This window comes from Cetorhinus maximus, unplaced genomic scaffold (assembly GCF_964194155.1).
Source record: "Cetorhinus maximus unplaced genomic scaffold, sCetMax3.hap1.1 HAP1_SCAFFOLD_1486, whole genome shotgun sequence".
Taxonomy (NCBI): Eukaryota; Metazoa; Chordata; class Chondrichthyes; order Lamniformes; family Cetorhinidae; genus Cetorhinus; species Cetorhinus maximus.
This window is the reverse complement of record NW_027597427.1, coordinates 54,254-81,277: the sequence shown is the minus strand read 5'-3', so window position 1 is coordinate 81,277 and position 27,024 is coordinate 54,254. Positions and strand designations below refer to the sequence as shown.

At 51.2% G+C, this 27,024-nt stretch overlaps 1 protein-coding gene across 1 annotated transcript; it reads right to left on the bottom strand.

Annotated features, from left to right (window-relative positions):
• Positions 1-1,097: 1,097 nt before the first annotated feature.
• On the bottom strand, positions 1,098-27,024 carry LOC144676299 (E3 ubiquitin-protein ligase BRE1A-like). Its single transcript, XM_078536755.1, has 16 exons — positions 26,624-27,024; positions 25,629-25,848; positions 24,580-24,747; positions 23,956-24,115; positions 20,625-20,816; positions 19,561-19,679; positions 18,972-19,118; positions 18,227-18,304; positions 14,119-14,238; positions 13,481-13,660; positions 7,913-8,048; positions 7,438-7,601; positions 6,346-6,695; positions 5,187-5,304; positions 3,347-3,496; positions 1,098-1,367 (listed from the first exon to the last, which is right to left on the bottom strand). The coding sequence occupies exons 2-16, from the start codon at positions 25,782-25,784 to the stop codon at positions 1,113-1,115; spliced, it is 2,493 nt and encodes an 830-aa protein (XP_078392881.1). The 5' UTR covers positions 25,785-25,848; positions 26,624-27,024; the 3' UTR covers positions 1,098-1,112.

Below are 27,024 nucleotides of genomic sequence, written 5' to 3'. Positions count from 1 at the left end.
TGATGGGGCACAGAGGGAGGGATGTGGATGGGGACAGAGGGAGGGATGTGGATGGGGACAGAGGGAGGGATGTGGATGGGGACAGAGGGAGGGATGTGGATGGGGACAGAGGGAGGGATGTGGATGGGGACAGAGGGAGGGATGTGGATGGGGACAGAGGGAGGGATGTGGATGGGGACAGAGGGAGGGATGTGGATGGGGACAGAGGGAGGGATGTGGATGGGGACAGAGGGAGGGATGTGGATGGGGACAGAGGGAGGGATGTGGATGGGGACAGAGGGAGGGATGTGGATGGGGACAGAGGGAGGGATGTGGAAGGGGACAGAGGGAGGGATGTGGAAGGGGACAGAGGGAGGGATGTGGACGGGGACAGAGGGAGGGATGTGGACGGGGACAGAGGGAGGGATGTGGACGGGGACAGAGGGAGGGATGTGGACGGGGACAGAGGGAGGGATGTGGACGGGGACAGAGGGAGGGATGTTGATGGAGGACAGAGGGAGGGATGTTGATGGAGGACAGAGGGAGGGATGTTGATGGAGGACAGAGGGAGGGATGTTGATGGAGGACAGAGGGAGGGATGTTGATGGAGGACAGAGGGAGGGATGTTGATGGAGGACAGAGGGAGGGATGTTGACGGAGGACAGAGGGAGGGATGTTGACGGAGGACAGAGGGAGGGATGTTGACGGGGACAGAGGGAGGGATGTTGACGGGGACAGAGGGAGGGATGTTGACGGGGACAGAGGGAGGGATGTTGACGGGGACAGAGGGAGGGATGTTGACGGGGACAGAGGGAGGGATGTTGACGGGGACAGAGGGAGGGATGTTGACGGGGACAGAGGGAGGGATGTTGACGGGGACAGAGGGAGGGATGTTGACGGGGACAGAGGGAGGGATGTTGACGGGGACAGAGGGAGGGATGTTGACGGGGACAGAGGGAGGGATGTTGACGGGGACAGAGGGAGGGATGTTGACGGGGACAGAGGGAGGGATGTTGACGGGGACAGAGGGAGGGATGTTGACGGGGACAGAGGGAGGGATGTTGACGGGGACAGAGGGAGGGATGTTGATGGGGACAGAGGGAGGGATGTTGACAGGGACGGATGGAGAGATGTTAAGAGGGGGAGAGGTGCCTTTTACAGTCAGTCACAGCGACCTGGGTTTTTAGGGTCAAGACTTGGTCTCCCAGCTCCTCCTTCTCCTCCTTCAGCAGTTTGTGGATCTGGTTGGATTTGATTCGCTCAGACATCAGCTTGAAGTTGGCATCATCCTTCTCTCGAAGCTGCTGCATCAGGCGGATATTCTGTTCTTGCATGTCCTCAAACGCCTGGCCTGTCACATCCATCTCCGACAGGAGAGCTTCCTCCTCCTGGGAGAGAGGGAGACAGAGTGCAAGAGGTGGGGAGAGAGTAAGAGAGACAGTGTCAGCTCCTGTACGGCCCGCGTGTGTCTCAGTGTCAGCTCCTGTACGGCCCGCGTGTGTCTCAGTGTCAGCTCCTGTACGGCCCGCGTGTGTCTCAGTGTCAGCTCCTGTACGGCCCGTGTGTGTCTCAGCTCCTGTACGGCCCGTGTGTGTCTCAGTGTCAGCTCCTGTACGGCCCGTGTGTGTCTCAGTGTCAGCTCCTGTACGGCCCGTGTGTGTCTCAGTGTCAGCTCCTGTACGGCCCGTGTGTGTCTCAGTGTCAGCTCCTGTACGGCCCGTGTGTGTCTCAGTGTCAGCTCCTGTATACACAAATCTCAGTTACAAAATAAAGACTACTTTTTCCATCTTGACAATTCAGGTTAATCTGTGTTTTATGAATCTTGAATATTTTTGAGGGGTGCTGTGTCAGCGGGATGGGTCAGTAAATTAAGTCTGGGAAACATTGATATTACCCCCACAATGAACCTCTGCACATCTGCTGCTCAAACCCTCATCCAGGCCTTTGTTACCTCCAGACTCAGCTGTTCCAACACTCCCCTAGACCAACTTCCCACCTTCCACCCTCTGTAAACTTCAGCAAATCGTGTACTCAGATGCCCTGTATTTTAAGTCCAGTTCAGTCACCAACGCTGTGCTCGTTGATCTGCACCTCACTGCCTTAATTTTAAAATTTACATCCTTTTGTTCAAATCTTTCCACGACCTCACCCTCTCTATCTCTGTAACCTCCTCCAGTCCCCTACATTCCTCCCTATCTCTGTAACCTCCTCCAGCCTCTACACCCCTCCCTATCTCTGTAACCTCCTCCAGTCTCCTACACTCCTCCCTATCTCTGTAACCTCCTACAGCCCCTACACCCTTCCCTATCTCCGTAACCCCCTACAGCCCCTACACCCCTCCCTATCTCCGTAACCTCCTACAGCCCCTACACCCCTCCCTATCTCTGTCACTCCCCCAGCCCCTACACCCCTCCCTATCTCTGTCACTCCCCCAGCCCCTACACCCCTCCCTATCTCTGTAACCTCCTCCAGTCCCCTACACCCCTCCCAATCGCTGTAACCTCCTCCAGCACCTACACCCCTCCCTATCTCTGTCACTCCCCCAGCCCCTGCACCCCTCCCTATCTCCGAAGCCTCCTACAGCCCCTACACCCCTCCCTATCTCCGTAGCTTCCTACCGCCCCTACACCCCTCCCTATCTCTGTAACCTCCTCCAGCCGCTACACCCCTCCCTATCTCTGTAACCTCCTCCAGCCGCTACACCCCTCCCTATCTCTGTAACCTCCTACAGCCCCTACACCCTCATCTCTGTAACCTCCTTAAGTCCCTACATCCCTATCTCTGTAACCTCCTTAAGTCCCTACACCCCTATCTCTGTAACCTCCTCCAGCCGCTACACCCCTCCTTATCTCTGTAACCTCCTCCAGCCCCTACACCCCTCCCTATCTCTGTAACCACCTTAAGTCCCTACACTCCTCCAATAATGTCTGTGTTTCTCCAATTCTGGCCTCCCATACACCCTCCAATTTTAATTGCAGCAGCATTGGTAGCCTTTCCTTTATCTCTACGACACTCAGCTCTTCAATTCCCTACCAAAACCTCTCCTCCTTCACTCTCTCTCCCTTTTTTCCTCCTTTTAAGTCGCTCCTTAAAACATACCTTTTTGATCAAGCTTTTGCTAATCTGTCCTAATATCTCCATATGTGGCTCGGTTTCAATTTTTGTCTGGTAATTGGTCTTTGAAACACCTTAGGATGTTCTACTATGTAAAAGGCGCTATCTAAGTGTATTTGTTGTTGATCTTGTTGTTAGGGTCTTCTGATGTCATCTCAGTCCCAGTGGATAAGTGTCTCTCCAACCTTCTCTTGCTCTCGCTCTCTCCCTCTCACTCGCGCTCTCTCCCAACCCTTCACCCTGACCCTCTCACCTGTTTGGCCATGGCAACTTTTTTGAGCATGTGCTCCATCTGCTCATCCACCAGCTTCATCCGACGCAGAGCCTCCACGTCTGCCATCTTCTTCCCCTCATGTCTCTCCTTCTCCTCCAGTTCCTTCAGACGCTGCCTCAAGCTGTCCAACTGGAACGGGATCGCTGACAGTCAGAGGGAGGAAGCTGGAAGGGGCCATCCCATCCCCATGGGAACCACCCGGCTCCCCATCCCATCGCCACGGTGACCACATCAGCTCCCCGTCCCTTTCCCATAATAACTGCCCCGCTTCCCTGTCCCATCGCCACAGTGACAACACCAGCTCCCACTCCCATCCCTACGATAACCACCTGACTCCCTGTCCCATCCCCACGGCGACCACCCCAGCTCCCTGTCCCATCCCCACGGCGACCACCCCAGCTCCTTGTCCCATTGCCATGCTAACCACTCAGGGTCCCCATCCCATCCCATTCCCATGGCAACTGTCCCAGTTCCCTATCGCATTCCGGTTCCCACTCACCTTCCTCAAATTCCTCATTTTCCCAACAGATTTTTTTACACAGGCCTCAGGAGCATCAAATTAACAGCTTTAAACAGGGTCTCTGACAGGCAGAGAAGACTCCGTGTTTAAACAGGGTCCCTGAGGGAGAGACTCCCTCTTCAAACAGGGTCCCAGATGGAGGGAGGCTCCCTCTTCAATCAGGGTCCCTGAGGGAGAGACTCCCTCTTCAAACAGGGTCCCAGATGGAGGGAGGCTCCCTCTTCAAACAGGGTCCCAGATGGAGGGAGGCTCCCTCTTCAAACAGGGTCCCTGACAGCATGACTTGAAATACAGAGAAGTTCTGTTAAACTTGTTCAGGACCCTGCAGGCCCAGGCTGCAGTTCAAGTACTATGTGCAGCTCTGATCTCCATATTATAAAAATAAGCACTGGAGGAAGTATGAAAATGTCTTAGAAGCAGAACTGAGAGATTGCAGCAATGGGAAAGATTAAACAGGCTGGAGCTTTTATCTTTCGATAAGAGAAGACTGAGAGGTGATCCGATAGGGGCCTTTAAAACGATGAATGGTTTCGATTGGCTCAATGCGGACACAACATTACGAGTTGTGTGGGAATCCAAAACTAAAAGCTGAAAATACAGGGTGGTCACCGATACTCGCGGCTGATCGTCAACCTCAACCCAAAACACCCACACTATCCCTCGATTCCCTCAGTGCCCGAGAATCTCTCTCTTGAACATATTCAATGACTGGACATCCACAGCCCTCCGGGGTGGAGAACTCCAAAGAGTCACCACCCTCCGAGTGAAGAAATTCCTCCTCAACTCAGTTCAAAATGTCCGACCCTGTATCCTGAGCCTGTGACCCTCGTTCTAGGCTCTCCAGCCAGGGGGGCGCAAAACAGCCTCTCAGCATCTACCCTGTCGAGTCCTCGCAGGATTTTGTATGTTTCAAAGAGATCACCTCTCATTCTTCTAAACTCCAGGTAATATAAGCCTAGTCTTCTCAACCTCCCCTCATTAGGACAGCCCTCTCATCCCAGGAACCAGTCTAGCAGACCGTTGTTGCACCTTCTCAAAGGGATGTATATCCTTCCTTAGGTTAGTAAACTAAAACTGTCCACAGTGCTCCAAGGCTTGGTCTCACCAAAGGCCTGTGCAATTGCAGCAAGGCTTCACCATTCTTCAATTCCAACTTGCTTGCAATAAAGGCTAACGGACCACTGACCTTCCAGTTCCCTTGGGCCACTGGCTCTGGGGAGCACCTGCCATGGTTTTCTTTTTTAATCCCCCACCGTCCAGACCCACCATAATGACCCTTGTCTGCCCTCTCGTCCTCACCTCCGCTTTCACCCTCTTCTCCGACGCCATCAGTTGAACTTTGTCTCGCTGCTCCTTCGGTGATGAACGGTACATGTCCAACAAGAGTTTCATCTCCTTCTGGCTCTCCTGAGCTCTCCTGTGGACAAAGAAGGGTAGCACAGTGGTTAGGTTGCTGGACTAGCAGTCCTGAGGCACTAAGCTAATCTCAGAGACACAAGTACAAATCCCACTATGGCAGCTGGGGATTTAAATTCAGATCATTAAATTAAAAGCTCGTCTCAGGAATGGCGACTACCGGATTGTCGTTTAAACCTACCTGGCTCACTAAGGAAATTTGCTGCCTTTACCCGGCCTGGCCTACGCGTGTCACTCCACAGCAACATGGTTGACTCTTAACTGCCCTCCGAAATGGACCCAGCCACTCGGTTGTATTCAAGAGGTACTCAACAGCAATAAATGCTGGTCAGCCTCCTCTCAAGAGGTACTCAACAGCAATAAATGCTGGTCTGGTCAGCAACACCCACATCCCACGAATGAATAAATAAAGAGGGGGTGAAAATCCACAGTGTCCAAAATTGGAGACGTCATCTTAAACTTGTATCAGACTTCAGGTATTCCACACCTGGAACACTGTACAGTTCTGGTCTCCATACACCTTGGAGCACTGTGCAGTTCCGGCTTCCATTTAACTAAATTATTCTTCACCTTTATTGGGTGGGTGGAAGGCAGTGGCATAATGGTGAAATCACTGGATTAGTAATCCAGAGGCCCAGACTAATGCTCTGCGGAGAAGGGTTCAAATCCCACTACAGCAGCTGGTGAAATTTAAATTCAATTTAAAAATCTGGAATATAAAGCTAGTGTCAGTGATGGTGCCCCATGAAACTATCATTGATTGTTATAAAAACCCATCTGGTTCATTAATGTCCTTTAGGGAAGGAAATCTCTCACTCTTACTTGGGTCTGGCCTACAATGTGACTCCAGACCCACAGCTTAGCAATTCAGTTCAAGGGCAATTCAGGATGGGTGACAAATGCTGGCCTTGCCAGTGATGCCTGCATCCCATGAAATAATAAAATTTTTAGCAGTACAGTTCCAGTCTCCATATACCTTGGCTATTCCACACTTGAAGCACTGCACACGGTTCATATACAGAATTTATAACCATTAACTTACTTCAGTTCCCCTCGGAGCTGTTTGACCATCTCCGCCTCCTTCTTCTTGGCATCTTCAGGTTTGCTCCTCTCTCTCTCCTTCTCTGCCCTGTCTTTATCTCGCTCCTTCTCTGCCTCTTTCTCTCTCCCCTTTTCCCTGGCCCTCTCCCTCTCCTTCTCCCGTCTCTCTCGCTCCCGCTCTTTTTCTTTCTCCTCCTCTTGTTGCTGTTTTCTGGCCTTGGCTGCCTCAGCCTCCTCTTTCTCCCTCTTGCTGCCGGCTTCCTCAGGATCCTGCTTGACCTCCGGAGGTTCCTCCTTGACCGGCTCGGCTCCGGCCTGAAGCTGTGATCCGCTGGCTCCCCGTGATCGGACCTGGAAGAGGAATAGGAAAGTTGGGGGGGGGTTAGAATTCACTTTCGGCAAGGACGCGGGCAGTCAATGTAAACACTGCTCACACCGAAACCCACCCCGCCATGCACCTCATCTGCTCCCAGTACGGAGTCAGGAAAGGCCCAGGCTCCGGCCTGTGCTGGCTTCACCGATCTCACCTGGTTCTGGAGAGGAGATTTACCAGAATGGGCCCAGGGATGAGGGACCTCAGTTAATGTGGAGAGACTGGTTGAAGCTGGGATTATTCTCCTTAGAGCAGAGAGGGTTAAGAGGAGATTTAATCGAGGTGTTCAAAATCAGGAAGGGTTTTGATAGAGTAAATAAGGAGAAATTGTTTCCAGTGGCAGGAGGGTCAGTCAGACACAGATTGAAAATAATTAACACAAGAACCTGAAGAGGAGATGAGGAGAATATATTTTCTTACACGATTTGTTAATGATCTGAGTTGAGTTGCCCGAAAGGGCGGTGGAAGCAAATTCAATAATGACTTTTCAAAAGGAATTGGAATGTATTTGTACAGCCGGGGAAAGATGCATTTGGGAGACTAAATTGGACGGTTCCTTCAAGGAGTCAGCACAGATATGACGGGCCAAATGGTTGGATTTTTACTCCCCTCGTCTCGCACTGTCCATTCCCCTGACTGTCTCTCCAGCAAGGAAGGTACAGAAACGCCACCCCCTCCCTCCACATCCATACCCCAGCTCCCCCCGATTCCCTCACTCACCATGCCCAGGTCACTGTGCATCTCCCAGACTTTCCTGCGCACCTTGGCCAGCTCTGTGTGGCTGTCCCGGAGTCGACGTTTATAACGCTGCACATCCCCCTTCAGCTGGTGGTTGTGGTTCTGGAGGCTGCTGATCAGGTGACGCATTTCCCGGTTGATGGGCCCTGAAAAGGAAGAGGAGTTAGATTGGGGTTTGGGTGAAGGTTATCCCCGAGGGCTACACGCAGCAGGGGAAGGGAGGTGTTTGCTGCGGGAGTGGGGTAGGGGAGCAAGAGCCTTATCTAGTGTGGTCCTGAGCTCAACTCTCAGAATCTCCTCCACCTCATGCTTTCTTCACTCCCTCCCTCCTCCACTTCCCTCAAGTCCCTCCATTCTCTCTTCTTTCCACACCACTTCCCCGCCTATCCCTTTCTCCTCCCCTTCTCTTGTCCTCTATCCTCTCCCTGCAACCCTCACCCCCCCGCCCCGTTCTTACCTGCTTGTTCATTGGCGGCCAGCGTTTGCTCGAATTCGATTCGCAGCATTTCATATTCCTTGCGGACCTGGGCCAGCGTGTCCTCCAGCTGCATCACCTCCGTCCTCAGCTTCTTCTGCAGACCCACCTCATCCCCCTGAAACACAGAGAGCAGCCCGGGTTAGGGGTCAGCACCAGGGTCACTCATCACCCCTCAGCCGGGGCGGCGGGGGGGGGTCACCCACTGACCCCCTCAACAAGGGTCACCTGCTTGCAAATTAGTTTCACGTGGTAAGTTCTGGCAAGTCCTTTTCAGGTTTTAACTGTAGATTAAGAATCAAGATCTGACGTAGTACTAACCTTCAAGTAGGTTAGCTTGTTAAGTAGAGAACTGTCTGGAGTGGCAGTTATCTGTCAATCACCTGGAAGCAGTTGGTTCAAGTGGTGTTAGTTACTGTAGCAGAAAGCTAAACTAGCTAGGGACTCATCAGAGGGTTGTAAGAGAGGCAGGCTTTTCAAACCGCACAGTCAGTAAGGGGCGCCCGTGGAGACAGGCAACTATGCTGCAGAGAGATGGAGACTGAGTGAGACGGAGACTGAGTGAGTAGCGAAATAGATTCACGCCGGAATTTGGTGCATGGGGGAAAAGAGGTATTGTATACGTAGGTTTTATTCAAAGACAATTAAGGGAGTAATTAAATTAATTTAACAAAATAACATAAGTAACAATGGCAGGACAAGTGCCATGTTGCAGCTGTGGAATGTGGGTGCTTTTGGATGCCAAGGCGATCCATGACAAACACATCTGCAGAAAGTATAAGCAGCTTGAGGAATTCCAGATCAGGATTATTGACCTGGAAGCCGAACCGCAGACACTGTGCAACGTAAGCGAGGGGGAGAAATACCTGGACACATTGTTCCAGAAGAAGGTCACACCTCTTAGAATAGGGTCGTCTGTTTTGGTCAGCAGTGAGGGGCAGGAGGATGTGATCGTGAGTGAGGCAGGCAATGGGACTGAGCAGACAGTAGTGGAGGAGTCTCAGACTTTGCAACTGTCAAACAGTTTTGAGGTGCTCACAACCTGTGTGGACGAAAGCGAAGTCTGCAAGGTAGATGAACAGCCGTTCAAGTGGTGGGGTGGAGAGGGGTGGGGCGGTGCAAACAGGAATGTAGTTGTAGTATGGGACAGTATAGTGAGGGGGATTGACACTCTTCTCTGCTGTAAAGAGAGAGTGTCCAGAAGACTGTGGCGCCTGCCCGGTGCCAGGGTTCGGGACATCTGCTCAGGCTGAAGAGGAACTTTCAGTGGGAGGAGGAGGATCCAGTTGGTTTGGTCCATGTAGGTACCAATGACACAGGCAGGACAAGGAAGGATTTTGTGCATAGTCAGTATCAGAATCTCGGTACAAAATTAAGAAACAGAACCTCAAAGGTAATAGTCTCTTGATTATTGCAAATTGGCATAGGGCAAATAAGGTTAGATAGGTGAATGTGTGACTCAAAGACTGGTGTGGGAGAAATGGGTTCAGGTTTGTGGGGCGCTTGGCACCAGTACTGGGGAAAGTGGGGGCTGTATTGTGGGGGCTGTACTGTATGGACGGCCCACACCTGAACTGTGCTGGGACCAGTGTTCTTGTGAATAGCTAGGGAAGTAGAGAGGGCATTAAGCTAAACAGTGGAGAGGGGGGTGGGTGTAGGGTCAAGCTTGGCTAGATGTGGCAGAAGACCATAATAGTAATATGGGAAATGAGGGTCATGGAATAGCAGGAAGGGGCAGAGAGATAAAACCTAAGAATGTACCAGATGTTCCTCACTAGATGTTACAAAGATAACAAAAAGACAAATATAATCTGATAGCCATTGCGGAGACATAGCTGCAGGGTGACAAGGATTGGGTCCTGAATATTGAGGGATATATGACATTCAAGAAGAATAGGAAGCTCGGAAAAGTTAGCGGGGTAGCACTGTTGATCAAGGATGGCATTTGTGCAATAGTTAGAGATGACCTTGATTCAGAAGATCAGGATGTAGAATTGGTTTGGGTGGAGATGAGGAATGGTAGGGGAAAGAAGTCACGACTGGGAATGCTCTACAGGCCCCCTAACAGTAACAACAACGTAGAACAAAGTATACAAGAAGAAATATTGGGTGCTTCTAAGAAAGGGACGGCAGTAATCATGGATGATTTTAATCTACATATAAACTGGAAAAATCAGATTGGCAGTAGAAGCCTAGATGAAGATTTCATAGAATGCCTTCGAAATAGTTTCTTAGAGCAGCACGTTCTGGAACCAACCAGAGCAAGTTATATTAGACTTGGTATTGTGTCATGAAAATATAATAATTTTCATAATATTATCATGATTTTTTGAAAAATTGGGTTAATAGTGAGGTTTGGATTAGTTTGTGTGTATGTGGGGGGAGGGGGGGCGTATTTAATTGAATTGGAGACAGGTGGTCTGGAGCTTTTGAGTTATCAAAAGGGAAGCTAGGTTTGAAATGCTAAATATGTAAACATGGCTGAAATTTCAGAATGTGAGAAACATTTGCATTTTTAGATAACTTAGAGTAGTTTGATTTTCAAAGAGATGGTAAGATGTTATACCTAGCCATGAGAAACTAAGCCAAACAGTGTGTTTATTTTTCCCCAAAGGTTACAGATTATGAGTACTATGAAAGATTAAGATTATGAGAAAAGTAAGTTGCAAAGACATATTGGAAGAATGGAATTTACATTAAAAAGGGGAAAACATGTATAAAGCAAATGAGGCTATGTGTCAGAGGAGAAGGCTGTCTAAGATCTAACACAAGTGTGAAAAGCCTTCAGCCTCTGTGCATCAAGGAACTGAAGCTGAGAAAACTCACTTTGAATTCTCCTATCAGGGTATCATGTGGCTTCGCCTGGGTCTGTTTAAATCTATTTGTTTTTTTGCTGTTGCCTTAACGGAGGTGTAACTGGGGGTTAGATTAATTAGAGGAGTTAGCAGTTAATATACTAGTAATTTGTAGACCTATGTATGTGCTTAAATCTTTTCTTCTATTAATAAATATTTAATTTAGTTTTGTAAAAACCCTCTACATCTCGGTGGACTTATTATGACTGAATTCAAGGCATGCATCTCAAAATAAAATACAAATTGCAAAACTGTTGTGGTAGCTGTTTCAAGTTTCCCTCTGGGATGAGCACCTCAGCATTTATCATCCGCTGCACCATAACAATTGTGTAATGTGACAGGATTAATTAATGACCTCAGAGTGAAGACACCCCTAGGTAGCAGCTACCACAATATGATTGAATTTTACATCCAGTCTGAAAGGGAGAAGAGTGGGTCTTAGACTAGTATTTTAGACTTAATTAAGGGCAACTACGTTGACATGAAAGCTGAGCTAGCTGAAGTGAACTGGGATACTAGGCTAGGGGATAGATCAATAGAGAAGCAGTGGCAGGCATTTAAGGCATTTATTATAAAGAAAAATTCTAAAGGGAGGACCCTCCATCCGTGGTTAACTAAAGAAGTTAAGGAAAGCACTAAACTTAAGGAAAAAGCATATAACTGCACAAAGATGAGTGCAGCCCAGATGATTGGTCAGAATATAAAGAATGGCAGAGAATGACTAAATGGTTAATCAGAGGTAAGAAATTAGAGTAAGAGAGGAAGCGAGCTAGAAATGTAAACATGGATAGCAAGAATTTCTACAGGCATTTAAAAAGGAAAAGAGTAAGTAAAGTGAGTGTTGGTCCTCTAGATGAGAAAGGGGAGTTAATAGTAGATAATAAGGAAATGGCGAATGAAATGAACAAATATTTTGTTTCTGTCTTCATTATAGAGGATACAGAAAACATTCCAATAATAGCTGTAAATCAGGAGGTGGCAGGGAGAGGGGAACTTGGTGAAACTACAATCACTAGGGAAGTGGTACTGAGCAAACTGATGGAGCTGCGGGCTGACAGGTCTCCGCTTCCTAATGGACTTCATCCTAGGGTCTTAAAAGAGGTGGCTAATGAGATGGTAAATGTGCTGGTGTTAATTTTACAAAATTCCCTAGATTCTAGAAAGGCTCCATCAGACTGGAAAGTAGCAAATATAACCACTCTATTCAAAAAGAGTAGGCAGGAAACAGGAAACTACAGACCAGTTAGCTTGACATCTGTCGTGCGGAAGACGTCAGAATCGATCATTAAGGAGGTTATAGCTGGGCACTTGGAGACACCCAAGGTAATCGGGAAGAGTCAGCATGGTTTTGTGAAAGGGAAATCATATTTAACCAATTTATTGGAGTTCTCTGAAGGAGTAACATGCGCTGTGGATAAAGGGGAGCCCGCAGGCATGCTGTACCTGATTTCCAGAAGGCATTTGTTAAGGCGCCACATCAAAGGTTATTGCGGAAAATAGAAACTCATGGTGTCGGAGGTAACGTATTAGCATGGATAGAAAATTGGCTGATTAGCAGGAAACAGAGAGTATGCATAAATGGGTCTTTTTTCTGATTGGCAGGATGTGATGAGTGGAGTCTCACAGGGGTCTGTGCTGGGGCCTCAACTTTTTACAATTCACATCAATGACTTAGGTGAGGGGAGCGAAGGCATGATAGCTAAATTTGCAGATGACACGAAGATAGGTTGGAAAGTATGTTGTGAAGGGGGCATAAGGAAGTTGAAAACATATATAGATAGGTTGAGTGAGTGGGCAAAAATATGGCTGGCGGAATATAATGTGGGAAAATATGAAGTTGTTCACTTTGGCAGTAAGAATAAAAAAGCAGAGTATTACATACACAGAGAACGACTGCAGAATTCCGAGCTGCAGAGGGGTCTAGATGTCCTAGTGCATGAGTCACAAAAAGTTGGTGTGCAGGTACAGCAAGTAATTAAGAAGGCTAATGGGATGCTATCCTTTATTACGAGAGGAATCGAACATAAAAATAAAGATGTTATGCTCCAGTTATACAGAGCATTGGCGAGGCCACATCTCTAATAGTTTTGGTCTCCTTATTTAAGGAAAGATGTTAAGTGGGTTGGAGGCAGTTCAAAGGGGGTTTACTAGATTGATACCTGGAATGAGTGGGTTGACTTATGTGGAAAGGTTTGATTGGCCTTGTTTACACTGGAGTTTAGAAGAGTGAGGGGTGATTTGATTAAAGTATATAAGATCCTGAAGAATACTGACAAGGTGGACGTGGAAAAGATGTTTCCTCTTGTGGGTGAGTCCAGACCGAGGGGGCAATGTTTTAAAATTAGCGGTTGCCCTTTTAGGACAGAGATAAGAAATTTTTTTTCTTTCAGAGGGCTGTGTGACTTCGGAATCCTCTGGCACAGAAAGCGATGGAGGTGGAGTCATTGAATATTTTGAAGGTGGAGGGAGATACATTCTTGTTAGGCAAAGGAATCAAAGGTTATCAGAGTAAGATGGGAATGTGGAAATCGAAACACAAGAAGAACAGCCATGATCTTAATGAATAGCGGAGCAGACCCGAGGGGCTGAATGGCCCACCTCTGCTCCTATTTCGATTGAGGCCCACACACAGAGGGCGGGGCCAGGGGTATGAATCGGAGGTTGGGAGGGGAAGGGAGGGAGGGGCCACTCTCACCTCCATCTGCTCCACTTGGCGCTGGTGCGTGGTTCGGGTGGCAAAGAGCAGGTTGCGGGCATCGTCCATCTGGGCCTTCAGCTGCAGACTCTCATTGTAAAGCACGGAGAACTGGGATTGTAGGCAGCGAAACTCCGGGGAATCCTTCGCCATCTCATTGGCAAGAGTCTTCAGCTGATCCTGGGGAGAGGAGGAGACAACGAACAAGGACAGGGTTAACCTGAGGCAGACAGGGAGAGACGGGGTGACTGAGATTAAGTTCAATGTCCCACACCATGTCTGACCAATCAGAGCAAACATGGGAAAGGAGGCCATTCAGCCCCTTGAACCCATTACACAGGAATAGGAGGAGGCCATTCAGCCCTTCAAACCTGTTAGACAGGAACTGGAGGAGGCCAATCAGCCCTTTGAGCCAATTCCACCTTTCAAGGGAAGTGGGAGGAGGAGTGAATAGATGAGAGTCTGAAAGGTACTGAGGGGATCCTGGGCAGGGAGGAGAGGGAAGAAAGGAAAGGGAAGGAGGGAGGGCGGAGGGTTGGGAAGAGTTGAGTGGAAGGGCAACAGGAGACGTTTGAAGGGAGGGAGGGCTTCAAGGGGTGGGGGGAGAGTGTACAGTGGGGAAAGGGGTCTGAAGTCACCCTCAGTTTCTCGTTGTCCCCGGTAACCAGCTGGAGATCTTGTCGCATCTTCTCCAGTTCCGAGAGACGGTTCAATGCCAGCTCCTTGTTCTCTTCCAGGTCAGAGTTCATCTCTTCAAACTGTAGGGAACAAACAATTACAAGGTCGCCCACAGAAACTGTCCCCACTGACAATGCAGCACTCCCTCAATGCTAATCGTCAGGCCTGCAGCCCTCCCTCGGCACTGCCCATCAGAGGATGCAGCCCTCCCTCAGCACTGCCCACCTGAGATTGCAGCCCTCCCTCAGCACTGCCCGTCTGAGAGTGCAGCCCTGCCTCAGCATTGCCCATCTGAGAGTGCAGCCCTCCCTCAGCATTGCCCGCCTGAGAGTGCAGCTCTCCCTCAGCCCTCCCCACCTGAGAGTGCAGCCCTCCCTCAGCACTGCCCACCTGAGAGTGCAGCTCTCCCTCAGCCCTCCCCACCTGAGAGTGCAGCCCTCCCTCAGCACTGCCCACCTGAGAGTGCAGCTCTCCCTCAGCCCTCCCCACCTGAGAGTGCAGCCCTCCCTCAGCACTGCCCGCCTGAGAGTGCAGCCCCCCCTCAGCACTGCCCGCCTGAGAGTGCAGCCCCCCCTCAGCACTGCCCGTGAGAGTGCAGCCCTCCCTCAGCACTGCCCGCTTGAGAGTGCAGCCCTCCCTCACCACTGCCCGCCTGAGAGTGCAGCCCCCCCCTCAGCACTGCCCGCCTGAGATTGCAGCCCCCCCTCAGCACTGCCCGCCTGAGAGTGCAGCCCCCCTCAGCACTGCCCGCCTGAGATTGCAGCCCCCCCTCAGCACTGCCCGCCTGAGAGTGCAGCCCCCCTCAGCACTGCCCGCCTGAGAGTGCAGCCCCCCCTCAGCACTGCCCGCCTGAGAGTGCAGCCCCCCCTCAGCCCTCCCCACCTGAGAGTGCAGCCCTCCCTCAGCACTGCCCGCCTGAGAGTGCAGCCCCCCTCAGCACTGCCTGCCTGAGAGTGCAGCCCTCCCTCAGCATTGCCCGCCTGAGTGCAGCGCTCCCTCAGTACTGCCCGTCTGAGAGTGCAGTCCTCCCTCAGCATTATCCCTCTGAGTACAGCCCTCCCTCAGTACTGCCCGTCTGAAAGTGCAGCGCTCCCTCAGTACCGATCCTCTGAGACTGCAGCACTCCCTCAGCACTGCCCGTCTGAGAGTGCAGCCCTCCCTCAGCCTTCCCCACCTGACAGTGCAGCCCTCCCTCAGCATTGCCCGCCTGAGTGCAGCGCTCCCTCAGTACTGCCCGTCTGAGAGTGCAGCCCTCCCTCAGCATTATCCCTCTGAGTACAGCCCTCCCTCAGCACTGCCCGTCTGAAAGTGCAGCCCTCCCTCAGCATTATCCCTCTGAGTACAGCCCTCCCTCAGCACTGCCCGTCTGAGAGTGCAGCGCTCCCTCATTACCGATCCTCTGAGTGCAGCACTCCCTCAGTAATGGTACTGTCAGTAAATTTGAAACTGGGAACGTTTTGCATAAGACGTTGAGGTCGTCTTTTGGTAGTACAGAACTTGAGAATTGCTGAAAAAGAGACATGTCAAAGTTTTTCGTCTTGCACTAATGAGCACACTTCGCATGAATACCAATATAAGGGGAAAAACACAATTTATACTGTATGTGAATAGGGTGCCGATTGGTGGCAAGTGGACTCTGATTGGCAGAAATGTGGCCATGGAGAATGCACCAGTGGTGGTGACTGACAGTTAATTGCCAACCATTGTTTGGAATTTAAACCAGGCAGCTTGACCCTGATTAGTCAAAGCATTGCCCTCAGGAATGAGTCAGCGGATGCTGTCACTGTTTAGCTGAAAGAGTAGCAATGTGTGTACTTGTTCTTTCCACCTGCAAAGAACAAGGCCCTGTGTATTAATAGATGTAGCTTCCAGTACAAGCAAACACGTCACACTGTGCACCCAACTGACAATCTAAAATCGGTTGTCAGCATAATTCTTAGCACAATGAGGATTATTTAGCAAATGTCGTTCAATCGCGGAATTACCTCTAATGCTGGACACTGTGTTTTGAGTTTTGCGAACACGGGCTGGTTGGGTATGATCTTTACCTTGCCCATTGTGAACAGCAGCTGGGACATGCTGTTTGCTAGGATCCACCTGTCTTTGGGACGTGCAGCCTACACACCTAGCATCACACTGGCACTGAAATTCATATACCACATCACTCATTTGTGTGATAGGCAGAACGTCTTTTTGGCTTGGCGGCAGTGTCCTGTTCGTGGCAAATACCACTCGTGTCACTACTGCATATTTCACCTGTTGCTCAAATTTTTGAGATGCCCTATCCTTTCAGGGCAATCTGAGGTAGACTGGTGCGCATTCTCCATGGAAACAACTTTACCAATCAGAGCCCATTTGCCAACCAATCAGCACTCTCTTCACATACAGTATAAATTGTTGTTTTCCCCTTTATACTGATATTCTTGTGACGAGTCCTGATGAGTGCAAGACAAAAAACTTCGATGTCTCTTTTTTCAGCAATACTTCGGAGTCGCAGGACAAGCTGACTGAGCTGATGAAAATGATTCTGGATCCTGGGTGTCTTTTTAAGCAGGGAACAAAAGCATGGAAATTCTACGGAACTTTTATAAATCTCTGGTTAGACCCCAACAGCAGGACTGTGACCAATTCTGGGCTCCACACTTTAGGAAGGATGTCAGGGCCTTGGAGAGGGTGCAGAGGAGATTTACTAGAATGGTACCAGGGATGAGGGACATCAGTTCATGTGGAGAGACTGGAGAAGCTGGGATTGTTCTCCTTGGGGCGGAGAATGTTAAGAGGGGGTTTAATTAATCTGTTCAAAATCATGAAGGGATTTGATCAAGTACACAAGGAGAAAGTGATTGCAGTGGCAGGAGGATCAGTAGCCATTAAACAGATTGAAGATAATTAGCAAAGAAACCGGAGGAGCTATATGAGGAGAAATGTTTTTACACATCGAGTTGTTGTGACCTGGAACGTGCTGCCTCAGAGGACGGTGGGAGCAGATTCAATAATGACTTTTAAAAAGGAATTGGATAAATCCTTGGGTGGAAAATTTCTGCAGGGGAGAGTGGGACGAAATGAATAGGTCTTTCAAAGATCCAGAGCAGGCACGATGGATCGAATGGCCTCCTTCTGCACTGTCTGATTCTGCACTGGGGTGGATTATTCGGAGTGAGAGAGCTGCTGGTTCAGTGTTGACACACTCAAGGCAGTGAGAAGGGAAGGAAGTGATCCCAAGGGACACACTTAAAGGATCCAATGAGACCTCGCGAGCAGAGATCAAGGGTTCACCTCAGGAACCAGTGAGAGCAGTGGGGCTTCAAAAGGAGGAGCAGAGATTGAGAGTTCACCTTGGGAAACAGTGTTGAACCTTCATTTAAAAATGGAGTGTGGGATAGACTGAATGAATTACAGGTCAGTCAGTCTAATCTTAGTAGTGGGAAAATTATTGAAAGGTTGTGAGCGGCCTGGATAGAATGGATGGGAAGGGCCTATTTACTTTAGCAGAGAGAAATCTGTGACTAGGGGGCAAAGTGATTGGCAGAAAGATTAGAGGGGAGATGAGGAAACATTTTTTCACCCAGAGGGTGGTGGGGGTCTGGAACTCATTGCCTGAAAGGGTAGTAGAGGCAGAAACACTCAACTCATTTAAAAGATGAAATGGAAACAGAAAATGCTGGAAAAACTCAGCAGGTCTGAGAGCATCTGAGGAGAGAGAAACAGATTTAAGGTTTCGAGTCCATATGACTCTTCACAGCTCTGAAGAGTCATACGGACTCGAAATGTTAACTCTTTTTCTCTCTCCTCAGATGCTGTCAGACCTGCTGAGTTTTTCCAGCATTTTCTGTTTTTATTTCAGATTCCCAGCATCCACAGTATTTTGCTTTCATTTAAAAGGTGTTTGGATTTGCACTTGAAGGGCCGTAATCTGCAGGGTGCAGATCAAATGCTGGAAAAGTGGAATTCTCCCACAGCAAACATCTTCAAAATCACAAGTCCACACATCTCTCAACCGACAAACCATGCGAAACCCCCACCCAGCGCTGGCTCTCCCAGTCTCATAGTGTCAGCAATGAGCAATACCTTCCTCGCGTTGATGGTCACTGTCCCGCCGTAGAGATTACTCGATCCCCCATAAACCTTGTAACCTTTCGATTTCACCTGGAACAGATAAGAGAGAGAGAGAGTAACAATAACCTGTGCTGTACCTGTCCTGGGAGTGTTTGATGGGAAGTGTAGAGGGAGCTTTACTCTGTATCTAACCCCGTGCTGTACCTGTCCTGGGAGTGTTTGATGGGAAGTGTAGAGGGAGCTTTACTCTGTATCTAACCCCGTGCTGTACCTGTCCTGGGAGTGTTTGATGAGGACAGTATAGAGGAAGCTTTACTCTGTATCTAACCCCGTGCTGTACCTGTCCGTGGAGTGTTTGATGGGACAGCGTAGAGGGAGCTTTACTCTGTATCTAACCCGTGCTGTGCCTGTCCTGGGACTGTTTGATGAGGACAGTATAGAGGAAGCTTTACTCTGTATCTAACCCCGTGCTGTACCTGTCCGTGGAGTGTTTGATGGGACAGTGTAGAGGGAGCTTTACTCTGTATCTAACCCCGTGCTGTACCTGTCCTGGGAGTGTTTGATGAGGAAGTGTAGAGGGAGCTTTACTCTGTATCTAACCCGTGCTGTACCTGTCCTGGGAGTGTTTGATGGGGACAGGGTAGAGGGCGCTTTACTCTGTGCTGTACCTGCTGACACTGGGTATAAAGTGGGGGACTCACTGTCAGGGTATAACTCCATTCCCCTTGCACTGTATCTAGTCCGGCCTCTTGCTCACCCGCTCCAGCACCTCTGCCAGGTGCCTGTTGAGTCTCTGCTCCCGTTTGCGAATCTTGTCCGTGTCCCACTGCAGATCCTCAATTGTGGTCTGCATGTCCGACAGGCGGCTCTCTGCCTCCTCCAGCTTCGTCTGGAGCTCCGAGAACTGAGGGCGCGGAGAGTAGGAGATAGATGGGGACAGGAGGGAGAAAGAGGAGGAGGGGGGGTTAGAGAAGGTCGGGACAGAGAGGGGAGGGGAGGGACGGAGGGGGAGGGAGGGGGGGTGGTGTGAAAGGAGAGAGAATCAATTCATTGGTACAATAAGAGAGATCCGAGAAACACCAAATAACAATAGATTTGAGGACAGGATCAATCAGCACATGGGGAGGATTAAGGCTCCTAGACCAGTCGTGACCTCTTGAACCCGCATGTCCCTCCCTCCTCCCTCATTTAGGTCCCAGTCCCTCCTCGTGTCCGCCCTTTCCCACATCCCATCCGGCCCGGCTCCTGCCCCCTCCCACACCACACACCTCCCAGCCCCCACTCACTACCCCACCCCCCTCACCAGCCCTTTGCACTCCCAGGAGCCTCCCTTTTCCCGTCCTTGCCTCCTGTGACATTTTACGATGTTTCTCTCGGAGGAAGTCAGTCAGCTCCAGCAGCCTCTGGTTCTCCTTCAACAGGAGTGAGTTCAGCTCCCTCAATGCCTCTTCCAGCTGGGGTGAACCTGGGTAGTGAACAGTCACAAGTTTAAACACAGGGTCTGGGGGGAACCCTGAACAGTCACAAGTTTAAACACAGGGTCTGGGGGGGAACCCTGAACAGTCTCAAGTTTAAACACAGCGTCTGGGGGGAACCCTGAACAGTCTCAAGTTTAAACACAGGGTCTGGGGGGGAACCCTGAACAGTCACAAGTTTAAACACAAGGTCTGGGGGGGAACCCTGAACAGTCACAAGTTTAAACACAGGGTCTGGGGGGGAACCCTGACAGTCACAAGTTTAAACAGAGTCTGGGGTAATCCTCAATACGGGCCCGGATGAGGGATCAGCTCAGCACTAGGCTGGGGATCGAGTGTGAGTGTGTGGTCCTCAGTACCACACTGGGTGGGGGTGAGGGATCAGCTCAGCACTAGGCTGGCGATTGAGTGTGAGTGTGTGGTCCTTAGTACCACACTGGGTGGGGTTGAGGCATCAGCTCAGCACTAGGCTGGGGATCGAGTGTGAGTGTGTGGTCCTTAGTACCACACTGGGTGGGGGTGAGGGATCAGCTCAGCACTAGGCTGGCGATTGTGTGTGAGCATGTGGTCCTCAGTACCACACTGGGTGGGGGTGAGGGATCAGCTCAGCACTAGGCTGACGATTGAGTGTGAGCATGTGGTCCTCAGTACCACACTGGATGGGGTTGAGGCATCAGCTCAGCACTAGGCTGGGGATTAAGTGTGAGTGTGTGGTCCTCAGTACCACACTGGGTGGGGGTGAGGGATCAGCTCAGCACTAGGCTGGGGATCGAGTGTGAGCGTGTGGTCCTCAGTACCACACTGGGTGGGGGTGAGGGATCAGCTCAGCACTAGGCTGGGGATCGAGTGTGAGTGTGTGGTCCTTAGTACCACACTGGGTGGGGGTGAGGGATCAGCTCAGCACCTGGCTGGGGAGCGTGTGGGACTCTCCTTACCCTTGCTGGTGACCCAATCGACCAGCTGGTTGATCCTGAACCTCAGCTTTTCGAAGACATCGACTGTGCTGGACACGGCCAGTCTGGAGAACATCACCCGCTCCTGGAGCTGCAGCTCCATCTCCTCGCTGGTGCTGCTGGCCAGCATAGCCAAGAATGGCAGCGCGCTCTCACTCTGTCCATCCCTGGACCCTGTCAGTAAAGGAAGACAGGACTCACTTTTCTACAGAGGCTTTCATACCCTCAGCAACAACTTACATTTATATAGCACCTTCAACATTACAAAACATCCCCATGTGCTTCACAGGAGCTGAATCAGACAGAAATGTGAAACTGAGCCAAATAAGGAGAGCTTAGGATAGATAACCGAAAACACTGTCAGAGGGAGATCTTAATCTGCATCTTAAAGGGGCAGAGAACAAGATAAGCGAGAGAGAGAGAGAGACGGAGAGAGAGCGAGCGAGAGAGGGATGGACGGGGAGAGAGAGAGGGATGGACGGGGAGAGAGAGAGGGATGGACGGGGAGAGAGAGAGGGATGGACGGGGAGAGAGAGAGGGATGGACGGGGAGAGAGAGAGGGATGGACGGGGAGAGAGAGAGGGATGGACGGGGAGAGAGAGAGGGATGGACGGGGAGAGAGAGAGGGATGGACGGGGAGAGAGAGAGGGATGGACGGGGAGAGAGAGAGGGATGGACGGGGAGAGAGAGAGGGATGGACGGGGAGAGAGAGAGGGATGGACGGGGAGAGAGAGAGGGATGGACGGGGAGAGAGAGAGGGATGGACGGGGAGAGAGAGAGGGATGGACGGGGAGAGAGAGAGGGATGGACGGGGAGAGAGAGAGGGATGGACGGGGAGAGAGAGAGGGATGGACGGGGAGAGAGAGAGGGATGGACGGGGAGAGAGAGAGGGATGGACGGGGAGAGAGAGAGGGATGGACGGGGAGAGAGAGAGGGATGGACGGGGAGAGAGAGAGGGATGGACGGGGAGAGAGAGAGGGATGGACGGGGAGAGAGAGAGGGATGGACGGGGAGAGAGAGGGATGGACGGGGAGAGAGAGAGGGATGGACGGGGAGAGAGAGAGGGATGGACGGGGAGAGAGAGAGGGATGGACGGGGAGAGAGAGAGGGATGGACGGGGAGAGAGAGAGGGATGGACGGGGAGAGAGAGAGGGATGGACGGGGAGAGAGAGAGGGATGGACGGGGAGAGAGAGAGGGATGGACGGGGAGAGAGAGAGGGATGGACGGGGAGAGAGAGAGGGATGGACGGGGAGAGAGAGAGGGATGGACGGGGAGAGAGAGAGGGATGGACGGGGAGAGAGAGAGGGATGGACGGGGAGAGAGAGAGGGATGGACGGGGAGAGAGAGAGGGATGGACGGGGAGAGAGAGAGGGATGGACGGGGAGAGAGAGAGGGATGGACGGGGAGAGAGAGAGGGATGGACGGGGAGAGAGAGAGATAGACGGGGAGAGAGAGAGATAGACGGGGAGAGAGAGAGATAGACGGGGAGAGAGAGAGATAGACGGGGAGAGAGAGAGATAGACGGGGAGAGAGAGAGATAGACGGGGAGAGAGAGAGATAGACGGGGAGAGAGAGAGATAGACGGGGAGAGAGAGAGATAGACGGGGAGAGAGAGAGATAGACGGGGAGAGAGAGAGATAGACGGGGAGAGAGAGAGATAGACGGGGAGAGAGAGAGATAGACGGGGAGAGAGAGATAGACGGGGAGAGAGAGATAGACGGGGAGAGAGAGATAGACGGGGAGAGAGAGAGAGACGGGGAGAGAGAGAGAGACGGGGAGAGAGAGAGAGACGGGGAGAGAGAGAGAGACGGGGAGAGAGAGAGATAGACGGGGAGAGAGAGAGATAGACGGGGAGAGAGAGATAGACGGGGAGAGAGAGATAGACGGGGAGAGAGAGATAGACGGGGAGAGAGAGAGAGACGGGGAGAGAGAGAGAGACGGGGAGAGAGAGAGAGAGACGGGGAGAGAGAGAGAGAGACGGGGAGAGAGAGAGAGAGACGGGGAGAGAGAGATAGACGGGGAGAGAGAGATAGACGGGGAGAGAGAGATAGACGGGGAGAGAGAGAGATAGACGGGGAGAGAGAGAGATAGACGGGGAGAGAGAGAGAGACGGGGAGAGAGAGAGAGACGGGGAGAGAGAGAGATAGACGGGGAGAGAGAGAGATAGACGGGGAGAGAGAGAGATAGACGGGGAGAGAGAGATAGACGGGGAGAGAGAGATAGACGGGGAGAGAGAGATAGACGGGGAGAGAGAGAGAGACGGGGAGAGAGAGAGAGACGGGGAGAGAGAGAGAGAGACGGGGAGAGAGAGAGAGAGACGGGGAGAGAGAGAGAGAGACGGGGAGAGAGAGATAGACGGGGAGAGAGAGATAGACGGGGAGAGAGAGATAGACGGGGAGAGAGAGAGATAGACGGGGAGAGAGAGAGATAGACGGGGAGAGAGAGAGATAGACGGGGAGAGAGAGATAGACGGGGAGAGAGAGATAGACGGGGAGAGAGAGATAGACGGGGAGAGAGAGAGAGACGGGGAGAGAGAGAGAGACGGGGAGAGAGAGAGAGACGGGGAGAGAGAGAGAGACGGGGAGAGAGAGAGATAGACGGGGAGAGAGAGATAGACGGGGAGAGAGAGATAGACGGGGAGAGAGAGAGAGACGGGGAGAGAGAGAGAGACGGGGAGAGAGAGAGAGAGACGGGGAGAGAGAGAGAGAGACGGGGAGAGAGAGAGAGAGACGGGGAGAGAGAGAGATAGACGGGGAGAGAGAGAGAGACGGGGAGAGAGAGAGATAGACGGGGAGAGAGAGAGATAGATGGGGAGAGAGAGAGATAGGAGGGGAGAGAGAGAGATAGGAGGGGAGAGACAGAGAGAGACAGAGAGGGAGAGAGAGAGACAGGCAGAGAGGGAGAGAGACAGGGATAGACAGATGCAGAGAGAGAGAGAGAGAGAAACAGAGAGCGAGAGAGAGATAGACAGGCAAAGAGAGAAATAGACAGGGGGAGAGAGATATAGACAGGGGGAGAAAGAGGGAGAGTTAGACAGGGAAAGAGAGAGAGAGGGAGAGAGAGAAAGAGAGATACACACACAGGGAGAGAGAGAGAGAGATAGGGAGAGAGAGATAGGGAGAGAGACAAAGAGAGAGAGCGAGAGACAGAAAGAGATGGGGTGGCAGAGAGTCAGAGGCAGGGAGAGAATGAGACAGAGAGATACAGTGGGAGTGAGAGAGAGCTATCGAGAGGAATTTCCAGAACTTCGGTCCCAGGCAGCTAAAGGCACCTCTCATAACAGTTTGGGATCCACAGTTCTCCATGGATTACCTTTCTCTCTCTCCTCCCGGCGTTCCCGCTCTTGGTTGCTGTCAGAATCTGGCTCTGGATCAGACACGACCAGCATCTTCTTCTCAGGCAGCACATCCCGGCTCTCCTGCTCCTGCTCCAGATCCCAACGCCGCAGGATAATCCGCACGTTCTCATCAAACTGTAGGAGCAAGTTCCAGGTTAGCACCAAGGCTGGGAGTCACTGGCTGACCTCTCACCGCTCCAGGGGCAAATCCAGTTAGGACACAGTGGGAGCAGTAGTGGGAGCTTTACTCTGTATCTAACCCGTGCTGTACCTGCCCTGGGAGTGTTTGATGGGGACAGTGTAGAGGGAGCTTTACTCTGTATCTAACCCCGTGCTGTACCTGTCCTGGGAGTGTTTGATGGGGACAGTGTAGAGGGAGCTTTACTCTGTATCTAACCCCGTGCTGTACCTGCCCTGGGAGTGTTTGATGGGCCAGTGTAGAGGGAGCTTTACTCTGTATCTAACCCCATGCTGTCCCTGTCCTGAGAGTGTTTGATAGGGACAGTGTAGGGAAACCTTTACTCTATCTCTAACCCCGGTCTGCGCCTGTCCCATGAATGTTTGATGGGACACTTGCAGAGGGGCAGCGCCCACTGTACCTGGCACCAGTAGCGGTTCAGGATGAGGAGGTTGGCATCGTCTGTCGCTTGCCGTTTCACCAGCTTCTCGATTTGCTCCCTCAGCTCATCCTCAATGCTCTGTCGCTGATCGATCACCTCGGCAAGCTTCCGGTTTTTAGTCTGGAGAGTCCGGATGTCAAGCTCCTCCTGCCAGAGAGTTGAAGGGGCAACAGATGAGTCAGCTGGGCCCACCAGCTTAGCAGTGACTACAGGTCCTGGGGCTTACAGGAGAGACTCTGAGGCTCTCCTCTAAACACACAGAGCAGCAAAGACACGGCTCCATCTGTGGCCTGAGTTGAGTTCACCTGATCTCACATGTGGTGTGGGAATGAGCTCAGGGTTGAGTTCTGCTGTCTTTCAGAGACTAATGGCGTTCTGATTGAGTAAATAAGGTGAAACTGGTTCCAGCGGCAGGAGGGTCAGTAACCAGTGGACACAGATTGAAGATAATTGGCAAAAGAAGGCAAAAGAGGGGAAGTTGAGGAAACAGTTTTTTTGTACAGTGAGTTGTTTTGCTCTGGAATGCGCTGCCTGAAACGGTGGATGAAGTAGATTGAATAAAAACTTTCAAAAGGGGAATTGGATAAATACTTGAAGTGGAAAAACTCATCAAGTTATGGGGAAAGAGCAGGGGGAGTGGAACTAATTGGAGTCACCAGTAAGTTCAGCATTCATTGCCCTTGAGAAGGAGGCGATGAGTCACCTTTTTGTATCACTGAGTGGCTTATTAGGCCATTTCAGACAGCAGTTAAGTTTCAACCACATTGCTGTGTGTTTGGAGTCACACGTAGGCCAGATCAGGTAAGGATGGCAGATTTCTCTCCCGAAAGGACATTAGTGAACCCGATGGGCTTTCTTTACAACAATCCGCGGTGGGATTTGGACCATTAGTCCGAGCCTCTGGGTTACTAGTTCAGTAACATAACCACTACGCTAACATATCCTATTCCGTGCTGAGCACAAATTCTCTTGCTGAATGGCCTCCTCCTGCACTGTTGAGTTTCTACGATGCACAGAACAGCACTTACCGTGGAGGTGTCACTGCCGAGCTTGATGGTCTCCACCTTGGCACCCGAACTCCCGGCAGTCTCCTCCAGGTTGGCTGACTTTTCGGGAGGCCCCGTGGACGGAGCCTCTGCTGCAGGACGCTTACTGCCAACACCCGGCATCTCTCTCTCCTTCATGACGGGGCTTGTGAAGAAGCTGTCCAGGGAGGACTGAGCTCCCCAGGGGTTTTTGGGACCGTCACTAAAAGGCAGACGAGAAAGCAAACCATTACAGTTGTTTTAATAGAATTAGACGCCGCAGCACAGGAACAGGCCATTTGACCCAACAACTCCATGCTGGTGTTTATGCTCCACATGAGCCTCCTCCACCCCTCTTCATCTCACCCCATTGACATATCCTTCTAATCCTTTCTCCCTCATCTCTTTATCCAATCATCCCTTAAATGCATTAACATGATTCACCTCACCCATTCCCTGTGGTAGCGAGCTCCACATTCTCACAACTCCCTGGGTGAAGAAGTTTCTCCTGAATTCCCAATTCAGTTTATTAGAGGTTATCTGATACTGATGACACCCTAGTTCTGATGTTTACAGCGACCCCATCAGCGTCAGCTGCAGTTCACTGGGTCAGACACTAGTCTGAGTCAGAAGGTTCTGGGTTAAAATTCAAGGAAAACCCCGAATCTCCTCTCCCTGCGGCACCCACCCTCCCCCTCCAGCCGTCAGAGATATTCAGCTATAGTGGGCATCACACAGTATTTACGGCCACAGAAACAGGCCATTCGGGCCCAACTGGGTTCTGATCTCCCTCCACAATTGGAAAGATCTTCCCTCAATCTGTGCCTATCAGTGAATGGCAGAGACACAGGGGGCGTCCATTCAGCCCATCCAGGCTGCACCGGCTCTTTGAAAGATTCAATCCCAATAATCCCCCCCTTGCCCACAACCCTGTAAATATTTCCCTTTTTTCAGGGACAGGTGGACCGATTTCTCTGCTCCAGGCTCCAGTCCCCCACCTCCCCGAGAGGATTTGGCTCCAATCGCTGCGGGCTCCAGTTTCTGGTTTGGCCTCAAATCCGGGAGTGAGACGGCTCCTCAATCCAGGGCAAGGGAGGGCGGGCAGGTGGGCAGCAGCGGCGGGGTCTTGACAGGGTGGGTGTGGAGGGGACGTTTCCTCTTGTGGGAGAATCTAGAACTAGGGGGTCACTGTTTAGAATTAAGGTGAAATGTTTTCACTCAGAGGGTCGTGAGTCTTTGGAACTCTCGTCCTGAAAAGGCGATGGAAGCAGGGACTGAATATTTTTAAGGCAGAGGTGGGTAGGTTCTTGATAAGCAAGGGGGCGGGGTGATAGGTTATGGGGGTAGGTGGGATGCAGATTTCAGGTCACTGTCAAATCAGCCATGATCTTATCAAATG